This window comes from Lithobates pipiens, unplaced genomic scaffold, assembly GCF_037356315.1.
Source record: "Lithobates pipiens isolate NorthernLeopardFrog02 unplaced genomic scaffold, aLitPip1_a1.2 Scaffold_3, whole genome shotgun sequence".
In the NCBI taxonomy this organism is placed as follows: domain Eukaryota; kingdom Metazoa; phylum Chordata; class Amphibia; order Anura; family Ranidae; genus Lithobates; species Lithobates pipiens.
Genome location: NW_027507790.1, coordinates 168,685,011 through 168,701,359, shown reverse-complemented (window position 1 = coordinate 168,701,359; position 16,349 = coordinate 168,685,011). Strand labels below are relative to the sequence as shown.

At 40.7% G+C, this 16,349-nt stretch overlaps 1 protein-coding gene across 2 annotated transcripts in view; it reads left to right on the top strand.

The window, feature by feature from the left end:
* ZFYVE16 (zinc finger FYVE-type containing 16) overlaps positions 1-14,882 on the top strand; it is an 82,996-nt gene extending 68,114 nt beyond the window's left edge. For both annotated transcript variants that reach the window (XM_077462469.1, XM_077462468.1), the window contains 4 exons: positions 2,428-2,590; positions 3,122-3,227; positions 8,298-8,465; positions 11,585-14,882. In XM_077462469.1, the coding sequence (XP_077318595.1) occupies positions 2,428-2,590; positions 3,122-3,227; positions 8,298-8,465; positions 11,585-11,746 (599 nt within the window). In that variant the 3' untranslated portion in view covers positions 11,747-14,882. The remainder of the gene's footprint in view (positions 1-2,427; positions 2,591-3,121; positions 3,228-8,297; positions 8,466-11,584) is intronic.
* The last annotated feature ends 1,467 nt before the right edge of the window (positions 14,883-16,349 follow it).

Below are 16,349 nucleotides of genomic sequence, written 5' to 3'. Positions count from 1 at the left end.
GAATATTGATACTCGTCCAAATTCCCCTGATACCAAAACCGATACTTTGCAGTGCGATTTTGTGTCACTACAAAATGAATGGCACTGTAAAAATCTCATGCGATTTGAAAAAGAATGCGATTTCCCACCACTGCGCGTGTGTGTATATAGATTAAAGCTCCATCTAGTGGGCAGTTTAAAAAAAATGCTAGAACTCACAATACATATCTGACCACATGCTAAATCTGCATAGGTGTCCCAGTCCCACCGATGGTAGCAGATAAGGGCGGCTAGAGGTGCTCACAGGGCTGGAGGAGATGTAGAGGTGGTCCGCTCCGAGCTGACATCACTTCCGCCCTATACCCACGGGGTACAAGGAACTTCTCCAGCCCTATGAGCACCTGATTGCACTGCAAAGTATCAGTACCCATACTTGCCGATTAAAAATAAAAACGGTATTGGTGCAACCCTACTGCATATTACTGCTTTTGGCCTTTAGTTAGCTTGGTAATTACTTTTATAATTCCTTAGTGATACTTTGTTGGTGTTTTACTGCAATATGTCATTGACTACCTGTATGAGTGTGTTGCATCGTTCTACCTGTTCATTATATGCCTGTGTAACATTGCAAAATGTCTCAATATGTTTTTGTCAGTTAAAGCGGGAGTCCGCCGGGACTCCGCGTTTTTTTTTTTTTTTTTTTTTTGTTTTTTTTTTAAAGCCAGCAGCTACAAATACTGCAGCTGCTGACTTTTAAAATAGTGACACTTACCTGTCCAGCGCACCCGCGATGTCGGCACCCGAAGCCGATCTCTAGATCGTCTCTCGGGTGCTGCCGCCGCCATCTTGAGTATGGGAATCAGGAAATGGAGCCTTTCGGCTTCATTTCCCGGTTCCCTACTGCGCATGCGCGAGTCGCGCTGCGCAATAAGGACGGTCCCCGCTGTCTCTGGGATCTGTGTGTTTCCCAGCAGGCAGCGGGGCACTTGCGGAAAGGGGCGGGCACTTGCGGAAAGGGGCGTAATCTACGTCCCTTTCCGCAGAGAGCTATCCCGGAAGTGGGTGCAGATACCTGTACTGTACAGGTATCTGCACCCCCTCCCCCCTGAAAGGTGCCAATTGTGGCGCCGGAGGGGGGGAGGGTTCCGATGAGCGGAAGGTCCACTTTAGGGTGGACCTCTGCTTTCAATTCAATTGAAGTCAACATGGGCTTTGTGCAGGACACATAAATGCCCTTCTCCATCTTCTCTTTACTTTTTGCTCCCTTTTTGGCCTCTGGGAACAAAGTTAACAAAAACTATCGCTAAGCATGTGACTCGTTCCCCTTCCTCCCACATGACATGCTGGTTCATGGCAAATTGCCATCTATTTGTGCTTTCACTTTAAGGTGTTATTTATAACCTTATAATCCCCATATCTATTAGTGCAATAATACGCAGTAAACAAACATTACTAATATTCTTATAAACCAGAAATCAATAAAAGGTCCAAAAAAGTGAAGCAAAAGCAATTAAAGCTTTAGTGCACATAGTCCCAAACAAAGATTAACAGCCACAAGTGATTCGATCCGAGGTCAATACTGCTTTCCTGTCACACAGCCACAATATCCCCCAATGGCAATTCAGGTCAGCTATGGCTCCAATCAGATGGTACACAAGGAGTGGAGGGCAAGACATGTAGTGTAGTAAATTTTAAATTATAGACAATTTATTAAGCTATTCCACTCACTTGAGAAACAGAAAGATTGCAGTACACAGTAACCAAGTTGGTGATGCCGCAACTTCTGCCAGCATGCGCAGTGATGTCACAGGCCTAAGCTGTTCCCAATGCGTTTCCACCACACGGTCGTCAACTGTGATTTGGTGGCTCCTTCACACATGAGGTTGGCAGTAAAACCGTGCGGTTGCACTGCATTTTTACCAATCCCAACTGCTGCCCCCCTTAGCTGCAGAGGCAGCAGTCGGGGTCGTACACATTGTGGCTGCAGCTGGAAAAATATCCCTGTCAGATCTGACTGATTTTTTATTTTATTTTTTTCCAAGCAGGATGTTGCGGCACCCCAGATGAGCGAGGCTACTTTAGAGAGTTATTCAGTAATGCTAAGAGGGGTCAAATGTTTGCACATTCTACATTTGTTTCTATTCTAAAGAACTCGGCAAATACATGACCGCTTCCATTTTTATTCTTGTGTGTCCTGAGATGCCCAGACTTTTTCATGGTTCTGTTTTGATGTTCAATTTAATAGGTTTTCCATCATTAAAGATCAAGTGTAAGATCTTTGTACTTTGTATTATCAATGTTTGTAGACTCCCTGTCCAGAAAAAAGTCTAATGGGTTTTTGACTTTTTAAATGAGATCGGTGAATCCCTTTAAATCAGTCATTGAATCCTCTACTTCTGATTCCTCCATTTAACTATACATCTAAATCTCCACTTTGGTATTGTCTAGATGGAGTGATGGTACAAATAACACAGGAAATGATGGAAGCTTTACGGCAAGCTTTGAGGAACAAAAAAGACTTCCGGATAACATGTGGTAAAATCGACTCTGGAGATTTGTCTGAAGAAGTCATTATCCAATGGGTGGAGCCCGAAGAGAAGCAAAATAAAGGGTATATACAGTATTTACATTGAAAGTGTTTTTTTTTTCTTTCATCACTTGGCAGTCTTAATTATTTTCTGTATTTTACAGCTTTTACAGTGAGTCTGTACTATCACTTGTGATGTGCTTGCCATTTAGTCTCTCTCCCCCTCTCCTCCTTCCTCTCCCTCTCCAAATTCTATCTTACATTTAAGTTTTTAAATTCAGTTCATTCAATATCTGCTACCAGCTTGTTGCTTCAATTTGCTAATTCCCTCTAGCGTTCTATATTTCTTCTCACAAACACATATGCATTTCCAGTGTTTCTCAGCTCCATCTAGTGGCCATAATGTGGTATTTTACTAATGGCCATAATAAAAGAACATTCGTTCAAGTAATCGGCTTAAATAACTCAGACAACAAATGTACATACAAAGTCGCTCTATGGATGGCTATATACATTTTGTATAAATCGACCTCTAAAACTTTTTATGTTGCTCCTAGAGCTTTTCCAGTTAATGATTGAACTCTGTAAAAAAAAAATTCATGCTCTCTTCTGCAGAATCGTAAGCCCCGTTGATGGCCAGTCTATGGAAGGAATTCCAAGTGAAAGCATATGCCAGGAAACTGATTTTGAAGCTCATGATAAAACCGTAAAGTGTACAGAGGTGAGGAGTGGCTATTTGTTGAGTCCTATCTCACACAGAGTATGGTTGTGACAGATCCTTTGTATTGGATGGTTTGAGGAAGTTTGTATTGAAGTATAACTAAAGGAAAAACTTTTTATAGTTCTGTATAGAGTGGAGAAGGTTTACAACACCTGTCTGGTTTTATTGTTGTCTGTGTCTTTGTTGGAAAGATTCGCCCTCTTTATTCTGTTTACCATTAACTGCTTGCCTCACGCCTCACGCTGGTATACGTCGGCAGAAGGGCACGTACAGGCAGAATCCTGTACCTGTACATTGCCCTTTAAGAGGCGGCAGGGGCGTGCGCGCCCGCCCACAGGAAGCTCTGTGAGTCGGTCGAGGGTCCCTCGGACTCCATCGCCGTGGGGATACCTGCGATCACCTCGCGGAGAGGAAGAATGGGGAGATGCTAAAGTAAACAAGCATCTCCCTGTTCTGCCTAGCAACAGTGACACTGATCTCTGCTCCCTGTGATTGGAGCAGAGATCAGTGATGTGTAAAACACAGCCACGCCAGTTAGCAACATGCCCCCTAGGACACACTTAACCCCTACACTGCCACCTAGTGGTTAACCCATTCACTGCCAGTGTCATTTACACAGGAATCAGTGCATTTGTATAGCACTGATTGCTGTATAAATGACAGTGGTCTGATGTGTCCGCCATAATGTCGCAGTCACGATAAAAATCGCTGACCGCCGCCGTTTAAGAAAATAAATAATATAAAAATGCCATAAAGCTATCCCCTATTTTGTAAACGCTATAACTTTTGCGCAAACCAATCAATCGCTTATTGCGATTTATTTTATTTTTTTTTCCAAAAATATGTAGAAGAATACGTATCGCCCTAAACTGAGGAAAAAACAACTTTTTTTATATATATATATTTTTGGGGGATATTTATTATAGCAAAAAGTCGTTTTGTCGCTTTTTTTTTTTTTGTTTATAGCGCAAAAAAAATACCACCAAAAGAACGCTCTATTTGTGGGAAAAAAAGGACGTCAAATTTGTTTGGGAGTCACGTCACACGACCACGCAATTGTCAGTTAAAGCAATGCAGTGCCGAATCGCAAAAAGTGCCCTGGTCAGGAAGGGGGTAAATTCTTCCGGGGCTGAAGCGGTTAATGCCGGGAGTGAAAGTAAAAGGGGTGAACTTTTTTATTTTATTTTTTAAGTTGTCACTAGAACAGAAATCGAGGGGAAATCTTCCAGTGGAGACATCAGTTGAGAAATTCTCACTTTTGAGGAATTTTCTCTCACTTTGCTTTGGCTATGGACAGGAAGTGAAGGAAAATCTCCGCAATGGGGCACAGATAACCTGAAGGGGATTATAACCTTCCCTTACTCTATCCAAAATTAATAACAACATTTTGGCTTTGGTTCTAACTAAATGTACATGCATGTTACCGGGCTTATACAGTAACCCATGGCACCCAATTCGATTTCAGTTTGTCATAGGTTGAATTCATTAAATTATATAATTAATGAATGATTCATTCTTCTTGTTTGCTATGGGTTACTGCTCTTTGCATACTGCGTTTTGCCCTATTGGACATTCTTAGCTGTTTTTTTTTTTTTTAGGACCTACTAAGACCAGAAGAGGCAATACACAAAATAGAGATTTTTTTCCGGGTTGAATAAGGCTGGTTATACACTAGTAGATTTTCATTCAGATTTTTTTTTTTTTTTAACCACTTAGAGACTGCTCATTGCACATATATGGTGACAGCGTGGCTCTTTGGCGTGAAACGACGTACCTGTACGTCGTTTCATGCAATAGATACTTTGGACGCGCGTGCGCCTGTGGGTCCAGCGGACTCTATGGCCACCCACTTTTGTGGTACAGAGAGGCAGAACTTGGATCTGCCTATGTAAACAAGGTACATCCCAGTTCTGACGGGACAACATGGACAACATCCTGCTGTTCCTAGTGATCAGGAACAACGGTCTCTGTGTTTTCCCAGTGAGCCCCTCCCCCACACAGTTAGAACACAGGGAACACAGTTAACTACTTGATCACCCCCTAATGTTAACCCCTTTCCTGCCCGCATCGGTTCTTCATTGCTCAGTGCATATATTTTATTTTTTTAAGCACTGATCACTGTAATGATGTCACTGGTCTCTAAAAGTGTCACTTGGGGTCAGATTTGTCTGCCGCAATTTCGCAGTCCTGCTAAAAACCGTAGATCACCACCATTTACCAGTAAAAACATAGGAAAAAAAATGTCCACAAATCTATCCCCTATTTTGTAGATGCTATAACTTTTGCGCAAAGCAATCATTATACGCTTATTCGGTTTGGCCTTTTTTCATTTTTTTTTTTTTTTTTTTTTTTTAACCAAAAATATGTAGCCAAATCCATATTAACCTAAACTGATGAAGAAATATATTTTTTTGTGTGTAATATATATATATATATATATATATATATATGTATATGTGTGTATATATGTATATATGTGTGTATATATGTGTGTATGTATATATATATATATATATATATATATATATATATATATACCCTGTTTCCCCGAAAATAAGACCTAGCATGATTGTCGGTGATGGCTGCAATATAAGCCCTACCCTGAAAATAAGACCTACAAGGACTTTAACTAGGGCTTATTTGGGGGCTAGGGCTTATATTGCAGCCGTCACCGACAATCACGCTAGGTCTTATTTTAGGGGAAACGGTATATACATACACTATAATTATATATATATTGTGTGTGTGTGTGTATGTATGTGTGTATATATATATATTGTGTGTGTGTGTGTGTGTGTGTGTGTGTGTGTGTATATAATTTTTATTTTTTTGTATTATAGCCGTAAGTAAAAAAGTTAAAAAAAAAAAATATTTTCCCCAAAATTTACGCCCTTTTTTTGTTTATAGCGCTAAAATTAAAAAACGCAGAGGTGATCAAATACCACCAAGAGAACGCTCTATTTGTATGGGGAAAAAAAGACAAATACATTTTATTTGGGTACAGCGTCGCATGACAATGCAGTTGTCAGATAAAGCGACGCAGTGGCATATTGCAAAAAATGGCCTGGTCATTAAGGGTGTAATCCTTCCAGGGCTGAAGTGGTTAAGAACACTTGTTCAATTTTATAATCCTTAATGTGTTTTCATACAAGGTTTTGTGTGCATATTTTCACAAATGATCATTTGAAAATCTAGTATACTCAGCTTAACTATTCTAAATATATCTATACAGTGGAACCTTCGCTTACGAGTATAATCCGTTTCAGGAGAACGCTTGTAATCCAAAGCACTTGCATATCAAAGCGAGTTTCCCCATAGAAGTCAATGGAAACAAAGATGATTCATTCCTATGCATTAAGGTGAAAAAAGTTCTGTCACTCAGCAGCATATCCAACCCCCCCCCCCATTTTACTCACCTGAGCCCATTCGTTCCCCCGCCGGAGATGTGCTCTACCTCTCTGGCCGGGGTTCTCGGCTCCTGATTGGATAGATTGTTAGCAGCGCAGTCATTGGCTCCCGCTGCTGTCAATCAAATCCAATGACGTGGGGGACGGGGCCGAGTCCGGCATTCTGTGTCTATGGATGCAAATGTTGGACCCGGGAGCACGGTAATCCCCCTGGCAGAGTGGTTCTCCTAGGGGGTTTCCAGATGCCAGGAGGAGCCGCAAGCGATGCTGGTGGACCCCAGAAGACGAGCTTCGGGCCACTCTGTGCAAAACAAACTGCACAGTGGGGGTAAGTATATGTTCTTTAAAAAACTAGGGTTTAGTAACCCACTAAAACTACTGTCGGGCTTTTTTTTTTTTTTTTTTTTTTGCCATCTGTGCCCCATTGGGGAGAATTGCCTATACTTTCTGCCCCAGGGACAAAACAGAAAGTAAGAGGTGACTGAAAACTGAAAATTTTAATTTTTTTTTTTAAACTGATCGAGGGGGTGAATCTCTCTACTGGGAACATTAAAAAAATTTAAATAAAATACAAACCTGAGCAGAGGCACTACCAAAAACTTGGCCTGGGCTTTAAATGCACTTTAAAAATAATCCAAAACCAAACAGCTCTGTAGAGGGGAAGTTCTTTCACTGCATTGTTTTGTACTGTAAAAGCAGGACCTGCACCATTGTTAATGCTTTGTGAGATTGTGGCTTGTGGGCCAGTATAGTAGCAGTCATTTTCTTCATCTTAGATGTATATAGGGCAGCACAGTGGTGTAGTGGTTAGCACTCTCACCTAGCAGTAAAAAGGGTTGATGGTTCAAATCCCAACCACGACAATATCTGCCTGGAGTTTGCTTGTTCTCCCTGTGCCTGCGTGGGTTTCCTCCAGGTACTCCGGTTTCCTCCCACACTCCAAAGACATGCAGGTAGGTTAATTGGTTTCTGTCCAAAATTAGCCCTAGTATATGAATGGGGACCTTGGATTGTGGACTCCTTGAGGGTAGGGACTGAAGTGAGTGTGCGATGTACAGGGATAGGGACAATTGTAGACACTCACTCAGGTTGAACTGGATGGACTGATGTCTTTATTCAACTTACTAACTATGTAACTATATGCCATTAAGTGTATTATTGGCCAACTTGTAGTTTATTACTTTTTATTTAGTCACATGCATTTTACAGTTACTGTTAGATTAAAATGAACATGACAGGTTAGCAGTGCAGCATGCAGCCATATAGCTTGTGTAACATTTTTTTTAAATATAATTCCCAGTTGAACCCTATATTACTGTAAAGCAGTCATGCTGCATATATAATAATAAATACACTGCTCTTTTTTATTTATTTTTTATTTTTTTATAAGTTCAGTAGCAAAGGTTAAAATACCCAGTGCCAGCAGCATCCTGGAGAGTCAGACTGCTGTTTTCACACACAAGCAGTGCCCTGAACAGAATTCATGTTGAACTGGATATTTTATCCCTCGCTTCAGAACTTAACTAAACAAATTAAAATAAGATAAAAAAAAAGCAGGGAATTTATTACTTTATATGCATTGCAACCTGATTGATTGTATTACAGCAATAAAAACAGTGGCTTTAAAGCTAAAGCATGATGCATTTTTTTTCTTTTTTTGTAGGTGTTTTATCTTCTTAGAGAACGTGAACCCTTCAGCAGTACGGCTCATATTCAGTTTGCTAAAGAAATTGCCACAGCGTGTGGAGCTGCCCTGTGCCCACATATAAAGACCTTGAAGAACAGAGGAATGAATAAGATAGGACTGCGAGTCTCTATGGATATTGACATGGTATCTCTTTGTAATAATTTCTGCCATATTTCTTAGTTTTTCTAAAGAACGTCATAAGTATTGAATTTATGGAAGATTCAATTACAGGTTCCACGTTTATTTAAAGCAAAACAGCCCATTTTATACTTAAAAAAAAAAAAAATCTTGCCTAAGGCTGCTGTCACTGGTGACAACTTACCAGCAACAGGATCACTGTTAAGTACGTTTTTAAAATGTTCAGTCTGTTACTGTCAAGATGAGCGAGCCATTGCCAGCTCACTGATGGAAACACTGCAGAATGTCACTTGCCAGTGTAAAAGCAATGCCTTGCTCATCCTTTTAGTGACAGAGCAACATATGCAAAAGCATTTTTGTGTCCCTGCCCTGTTCTACATAGCGAACAGGATTGCAAGTGTGGCATGGGCCTTAGAAGCATGTTACCTTTATTAGCCAGGAAAGCTCCCTCTGTACCAATCCTTATTTTATTTTATTTTTCACCCCTGCAGCCTGCTGTAGTCTGCTAGCTGCTATTCCACTGTAATGACTCTTTTAGTTGCCAGTAAGGGCCTTTTGATTAGACAGGATAATGGCAGTTGATATGGCTTAGCCATGAGACATGAGACCAGAGAATGTTGGACTTGGTGAATTTAAAGGCTCGTTTTAAAAAAACAAACTGGGGCACCCAAGCCGAGTCAGAGCTCCGTGTATCCATTCAGACACTAAGCCCTGACCTGGCCTCATCCCCTCTCCCCTAATTGGCTGGCTGACTTTGACAGCTGCAGGACCCAATAGCGCCGCTGCTTTGTCTCAACCAATCAGGGGGAGTGTACTGGATGGCTGAGGGGATCGTGGACATCATTGGAGAGAGAGAGAAGGTGCTCAGAAAGGTAATTGGAGGGTGCTGGGGGAGTGCTACACACAGAAGGTTTTTTTTCTTAATGCATAGAATGCATTAAGATAAAATGCCTTCTGCCTTTACAACTCCTTTTAAGTGATAAAGTGAAACAAAGTCAGAGGGCTACCTCAAAGACCTGTCCTTGGTACCAGGCGACTCCATTCGTCCGTACTTCTCTTATGCTTTTGTCTCTCCTCCAAATACAGCCTACCTCTCTCACCAAACATCTTCAGTTTACGACTGCTCTAAAGACTCTCGCCCAGAAATCTCCTCCTATTATCTCTAATTTGGTGATATTCACCAATCGGACACATTCCAGTCTTTAGGTTGGGTGCTCCTTTACCAGTGGCATGCAGAATGCCCCTCCTCAACAATCTATCAAGTGGGGTAGTTCTCACCTAGTGTGATGATAGAGGAATCCATCCTAGAAATAGTTTCTGTTAATTAACTTGCTATGCCTTCCGTTTGGAATTGCCAAATGTATAACCCTTGATACCCTGCAGGTCTTGGTTAGGTCTTTAATAATCCTCTACCTAACACCTTGGCTTTTGCACTTCCTGTGCACCCACTTTTGCAAAAAGTTGCTCCTCTTTCCTTATTTCAACTTTCTTTGCCCCCCTGTGGCCGCGTCAGATGCTTTTAGCCACATAGAGCACCCCTTTGTGCTCAAAGAGAGCTATTCCATTTAAATAGCCTTGGTAAAAATGAAATCGGCCTCTCTCCATTGCTCCTAGCACCTTTTTTTTTTTTTTTTTTTTTTTTTTTTTTTTTTTTTTATATATAAGACTACGTTGGGGCCAAATATCCAAAGTAACCCTCCCCACCACCCCCATTTTCCACCTTGCAGGCATATCAAACAATTATTCACCTTATGGGTACAGATGGGATTAGGGCTGCCTGCCACTTTATTTCCTTGCAAGCTGAACCCTCTTCTGTTCCTTAAAAGAAGATCCCCCTATGGGATTTCTTCCACCCGGCTGGTTGGTTATTTTGCCTCTTTCTGAAGCTTCTGCCCTCAGAGAATGAGTAACTCCTTCGCTACATGAACCCATTCTCTCAAAGATGTTGGGGTCCTTGAGGCTTTTATTGTACAGCGTCTAGCATCTGTCCTCGCAAGTTGGAGGGCCACCACCTGTTTTTCTGGTCGTGATAAGCCTTCATGCTTTGCCTACAAATCTTCTATTGATCCTGTAGGTCTGTTGTCATTGTTTTGGCTGTTTTGTTGCCCACCTCTGGATTTGTTGCTTGGCGATATATCATGGTCTAAGAATAAATTCCTGTGTCCTGTACTGTACAATGAAGATAATAGGAGTTTTTTGCAGCACGGATATGCAAACAAAGGATAAAAACAAGGTGAAAACCAGCATCTAATTAAAAAAAACATGGCACTTGTTGGATATTTTATTATTATTATTACAGGTACTTGTATAGTACCGCCAATTTACACACACACACAAAAAATATATTGTACATTCACATCAGTTGGTTGGCTGGTTATTTTGCCTTTTTTCTGAGACTTTTGTGCTCAGGGAAAGAGTAACTCCTTCGCTACCTGAACCCATTCTCTCAAAGATGTTGGAGTCCTTGGTGTTTTTGACAGCATCTAGCATAGTTTCATAGTTAGTAAGGTTGAATAAAGACACCAGTCCATCCAGTTCAACCTGAGTGAGTGTCTACAATTGTCCCCATCCCTGTACATTGCACACTCCCATCAGTCCCTACCCTCAAGGAGCCCACAATTCAAGGTCCCCATTCATATACCCATTCATATACTAGGGCCAATTTTGGACAGAAGCCAATTAACCTACCTGCATGTCTTTGGATTGTGGGAGGAAACCGGAGTACCCGGAGGAAACCCATGCAGGCACAGGGAGAACATGCAAACTCCAGGCAGGTAGTGTCGTGGTTGGGATTTGAACCAGCGACCCTTCTTACTGCTAGGTGAGAGTGCTAACCACTACACCACTGTGCTGCCTGAGGCAGCATCTGTCTTCGCAAGTTGGAGGACCACCACCTGTTTTTCTGGTCTCACTAAGCTTCCATGCATTGGCTTCATGGTGTTTTAGCTTGGTAACATCCACTAATATCCAGTTAGGATTTAGCACGTACCTTGTGAAAGATGATTGCCACTCCGAGATACAGGCATTGTACATTTTTACTTAAATTCTCATGTTCTTGAGTGTGGCTACAGTGAGTCATTTTGTGGTTATTTATCTTTTCCTCCTTTTTTCTGTCCTACTATTAGGTGGAGTATCGAGCAGGATCAGGAGGTCAGCTTCTCCCTCAAGCATACCTAAATGACCTAGACAGTGCTTTGATTCCCGTCATCCACAACAGGACATCAGACAGCAGCATATTGCCTTTGGTGATAGAACTCATTTTTTACCTAATAGAAAGCCTCAGTTAGCATAAACATCTATACGTGGCTTGTTTTTTTTTATTTATGGCACAGATCGGTCAGATCAGCCATTTCAGACTTAATATTTCCTTCACCAGCTTCTTAGTCAATTAGCCTCCCTATGCAGGAGAGCAGAATTTTCATGTGGCGATTGTGCATTGCTATACATAAAATGGCAAACTTGCACCTTCAAGGCCAATCCATGCAGTTTGTATTATCACGTTCACGATCATATAAAGGTAAAATGTTGTGTATATTAGACACCATTCTAGGCACAAACGAAGCGAAGACCGAATGTTTATATAAAATTTTTGTTAAAAATCTGAACTCAGTACAATATCAGCTAGAGGTTAGAATGAAATTGTTGTGCTCCTTATTCACTGCCAGGCAGCGTAAACCTATAAGCACACATTATACTTCAAATATGTAATCCCCTGATGATTATTAGAAACGGGTACATTGTACAGGTGTTTATTTCCCTGTATTCTGCTTACAGTGGCAGTGTGTGCACCCTAGAGTGACCACAATTTTCTGGTATTTGATCATTTTAATCAATTTAAGCAAAATCCTTCTCCCTGGCAGCATTTGGTTCAGTGTTGGACACTGATTTGTTGGATACACTGAACCCTCTAAAAGGGACAAACACTATTTTGTTGACAAATATTTTTCCAGTGACCATTTAAAGCAAGCAGGATAAAACATAATTAATGTGCCAGTTTATCCAAGTTAGTAACTAATAGGCACATGCCTTCATTGTCAACAACATTAAAACCAATCCGAGCTTTCAATTGAAATTGTCTGAATACATTCCAGGTGCATCGACACTAAAAGGGTGCAGAGTCTTATGGTTTGTTTTCTTAAGAGTGTTGCCACAGCCTGAGTAGAAAAGCCTGTCTCCTGCCAGCATGCTGTATACAAGGACCCCTGTTCTCGGTACTTAGTGCTTGTACACCTGAGGCCTGAAATATAAACAAAGCTTATCCCTCTATAGTGTGTGCTTGTCTCAATTAAGAGCACCAAGTGTCATTTTTGTCTGCAACTTCATTCCTCTGCTATCAGCATGAATCACTTCTGACAAGTTTTACTGGCGCCAAGAGAAAAATGGTGACAGGCTGGAGCTCCAGCAGATTGACAGCCTCAGCTCTGTTGCTGTGTGAAGTGGGGGGGGGGGGGGTAGTGTCCCTCCCCTTCCCTTCCCTCCCCTCCAATCAACTCTGTGTTTTCTGCACTAATTTCTGCAGAGTGTAACTGCATCCCTCCACCCCCTTTTTTCTGACAGCTCAGTGAGGCCTTATAAATTCTGGACTTTGAATGGCTGTAGAGAAGAGAAGGCAGCAGATAAACATGTACAACTATGTAGCATTATTTTCTTTCTGTGTATCAGCTGAGGCCAGTCACTTCACTGGGTAGATATCAGGGTTTGCAGCCACTTTAAGCAGTGACCTCTCTGCAGAGGACCAACATGGCCACTGCTGAGTTAGGACTAGAGCTTTCCAATCAATAGGGAGCCAGATGCTGGCAAGGGAAAGGCTTTTATACTCTGTGGTGGCTTTCTTAAAAAAAAGTAAGGCTTTAATCATCCTTGATTTTTATGCACCTTGGATGTGTTTAGATTATTTTAACTGAATGTTTATCTGGGCTGTAAAGTATTATGTTAGGTGCTGGCATTAGTGTTTGTTTTTTTGTTTTTTTACATAAACCAAGTGGCTCATGGGATTGTTCAGATGGCATTTAACAAAATAGCTAACACATCTATAGGAAACAATCTTGTTCATAGGGGAGCTCCAGAGTTCTCACTTGCAGAGCCCTTTCACAATGGGACTGCCCCGCTAGCTGCCAAAAAGGGCTGCTTAAACAGCGGTAAAGAGCCACTAAAACGAGCTTCGCTTTACCGATGTTTAAGCGGCGCTTCTTGGCAGCTAGCGGGGCTGTTTAAAAAAAAAAAAGAAGGGGGTTAAACGCCTGTGTTTCAGAGCTTTCAAATCGCTTTTCATTTTAACGGGCAGGGAGTTTGGGGAGCACTGTATATAATGCTCCCAAACCGCCCCAAAGATTCTGCTTGCAGGACTTTTTCTAATGTCCTGAAAGCACTCGGGCGGCATGAGGCAGTTTTCAGACGCTTTACAGGCACTATTTCTATAACAGGACGGTTTATTGAAACACTGGTGCAATGATCATTATATGCGTTTTTGTTAATATGTAACTTATTCTGTTTAGCTTTCCTGCTGCCCTTGCAATCACACTGCTGGATCAGTTTCTCCTTAATAGTCGAATTGTGCTTTCCGTCTGACCGGGTTTCACAGAGGTGCTTTGAATGCTGCATTTTATTTTAATTATTAAACAGAATCCAGCTAAGCTCAGAATTGCATTCTTTGCTTGGTAAAAAGAATGGATGGGGAAAGCTTTAGCCTGGATAGCCGCACCCTCACCCCTATTCTATTTTTTTGTCTTTGTTAAAACTGATGTTGAAATTCTCTGCTTTTGTGTACATTTTAAATAACACTTATCTGCAATACATTTTTTTAAATTTAATTTAGGCCGTTTTCACACTTGTGCTTCCTGAAAGTCGTGCAACTTTGCCATGACTTTGCCATGACTTTGCCATGACTTTGCCATGACTTTGCCATGACTTTGCCATGACTTTGCCATGACTTTGCCATGACTTTGCCATGACTTTGCCGCGACTTTGCCGTGACTAAAGTCGCATCAAAAGTCAGACCAAAGTAGTGCAGGGACAACTTTGAAGTTGCTGCGACTTAAAGTCACACAGATATGAACGATACTCATTGGATATCATGGGGTACTTCTTGTCATGCGACTTTACAGTCCCGCGTCGTGTGAAAGGGGCCTTAAAGGGGTTTTCTATGCAAGGCAAAACATGAATTCCTGCATCTGACCTCTCCATTGTTGGCATGGTAGCTTTACCCCCATACACATTAGAAGTACTAATATACACTGTTTACTTTGCTTGATGAACTAACACTACAGCCATTGGATGTTGCAGAACTCGCAAAGCGCCATGCTAAATGCCTGGTTGTACCTGCAGTGACCCTGCTGCTAAAATTTGGGCACATGGGGCTTATACCCATAGCATGTCAATTTTGCTTGTAGATTAGACCTTCTCTTACTACATGGGGGGGGGGGGGGGGGGGCGGGCTCATGCAAGTTAAGCACTTTAATTTGCTTTGTGGACAACCCCTTTTAAAAGCAGTTTCTGGTTCTAAATGGAAAAAAATAAAAATTTATGAAACAAAAATATAAAATAAATGGAAAAGTTTTCTATTTGCTGCGTGTAATGTTTGCAATCCCAAACTCCTAATTTAAATTGCAATTAATGTTTGAAAAATCCTGTTGTATGCATAAACCTTAATGTTCTAGAATCTGCCGTATGTTTGTTTTTTTTTTGTTTTTTATTTCATGTTGTTTGTTCTGATATGTGTCCCTTCAGCAAAAGAGGAAAGAAAAAAAAGCCTCTTTGCAACCAAAGGGTTCATTTTAATAACTTTATATTTAAATAAGTTATATTTAGATATACTATTGCTATATGGATTAGATGCTAAATATACTTTGTATATTTATAATTATACAAGCAATAATTTAGAAATGGCACACCTATATTTTTCTACAATGTTAAATTCCATGATGTAATGTATCTAGTTTGGTCTTCTCTTCAATATATACACATTAATGTAAAATGAACATTTGTAACGCACTCTTTTTGTTGAAGCATCTAAAATGAATATCGGAATGTAGCATTTCTGTGTTTATATGTGTAATGTGCTCAGGCTATAAATACTGTGTTTAAATGTAGACCAGATATGTCGGTACTAAATATAGACAAGGAGAGCCAATATGGCCAGGCAATTCATATCACTGTAAAATTGTGATGTGCAAGTTGTCATCAATGCTTCAACATTTTTAGAAGAAAGTAGTTACCTGTAGTATCTTGGAGAACAATAGACTTTATACATAAAAGTGACTGAAGACACTTTTCCTGGGAGAAATGTAGGGGTCTATTTATAAAACGTTCATTGTCATTCACATTCGTGCAGGGTGCAAACATTTTGGCCATTATTTCTTATACAGAGTCATTCCTAGGATCGTCGGCTCCATCTAGTGGCTAAAATGTGCTATATTTCTCACTGAATTATTTCAGAAAACCGTACCGCATTTTGGTCACTAGATGATGCTGATGATCACAGGAATTAATCTATGCAAATGTTGCCATTAATGTATGTGACATTCAACCAACTAATGTTTTAGAAATAGACCCCTGGTGTATGTTAATGAAACTATATATTTTTTGGGGGGATAGCTTAGGCAAGGGTTAGAACCCCTGTCAAATTTTTATTGCTGTGTTGAAAATGCTAGTTCACCAGGTTCTGACCTGGTATTTTTGCCATAGTCTTACATGGCACCATTGCTGCTGAGTACACTGCACTATAGCAAAACTCTAGGCAATTTGTTCATTAATCTGAAGTGTAAATAAAAAGTCTCACTTTTGGTATCAGTGTTCCTTCTTTAATTTTTAAAACAAAAATCTTTTTGCTATATTTTGGGTCTGCTTCATCTCTTAAACAGAAATGGCAGTATTGTTTATCAGCCTTTCTTG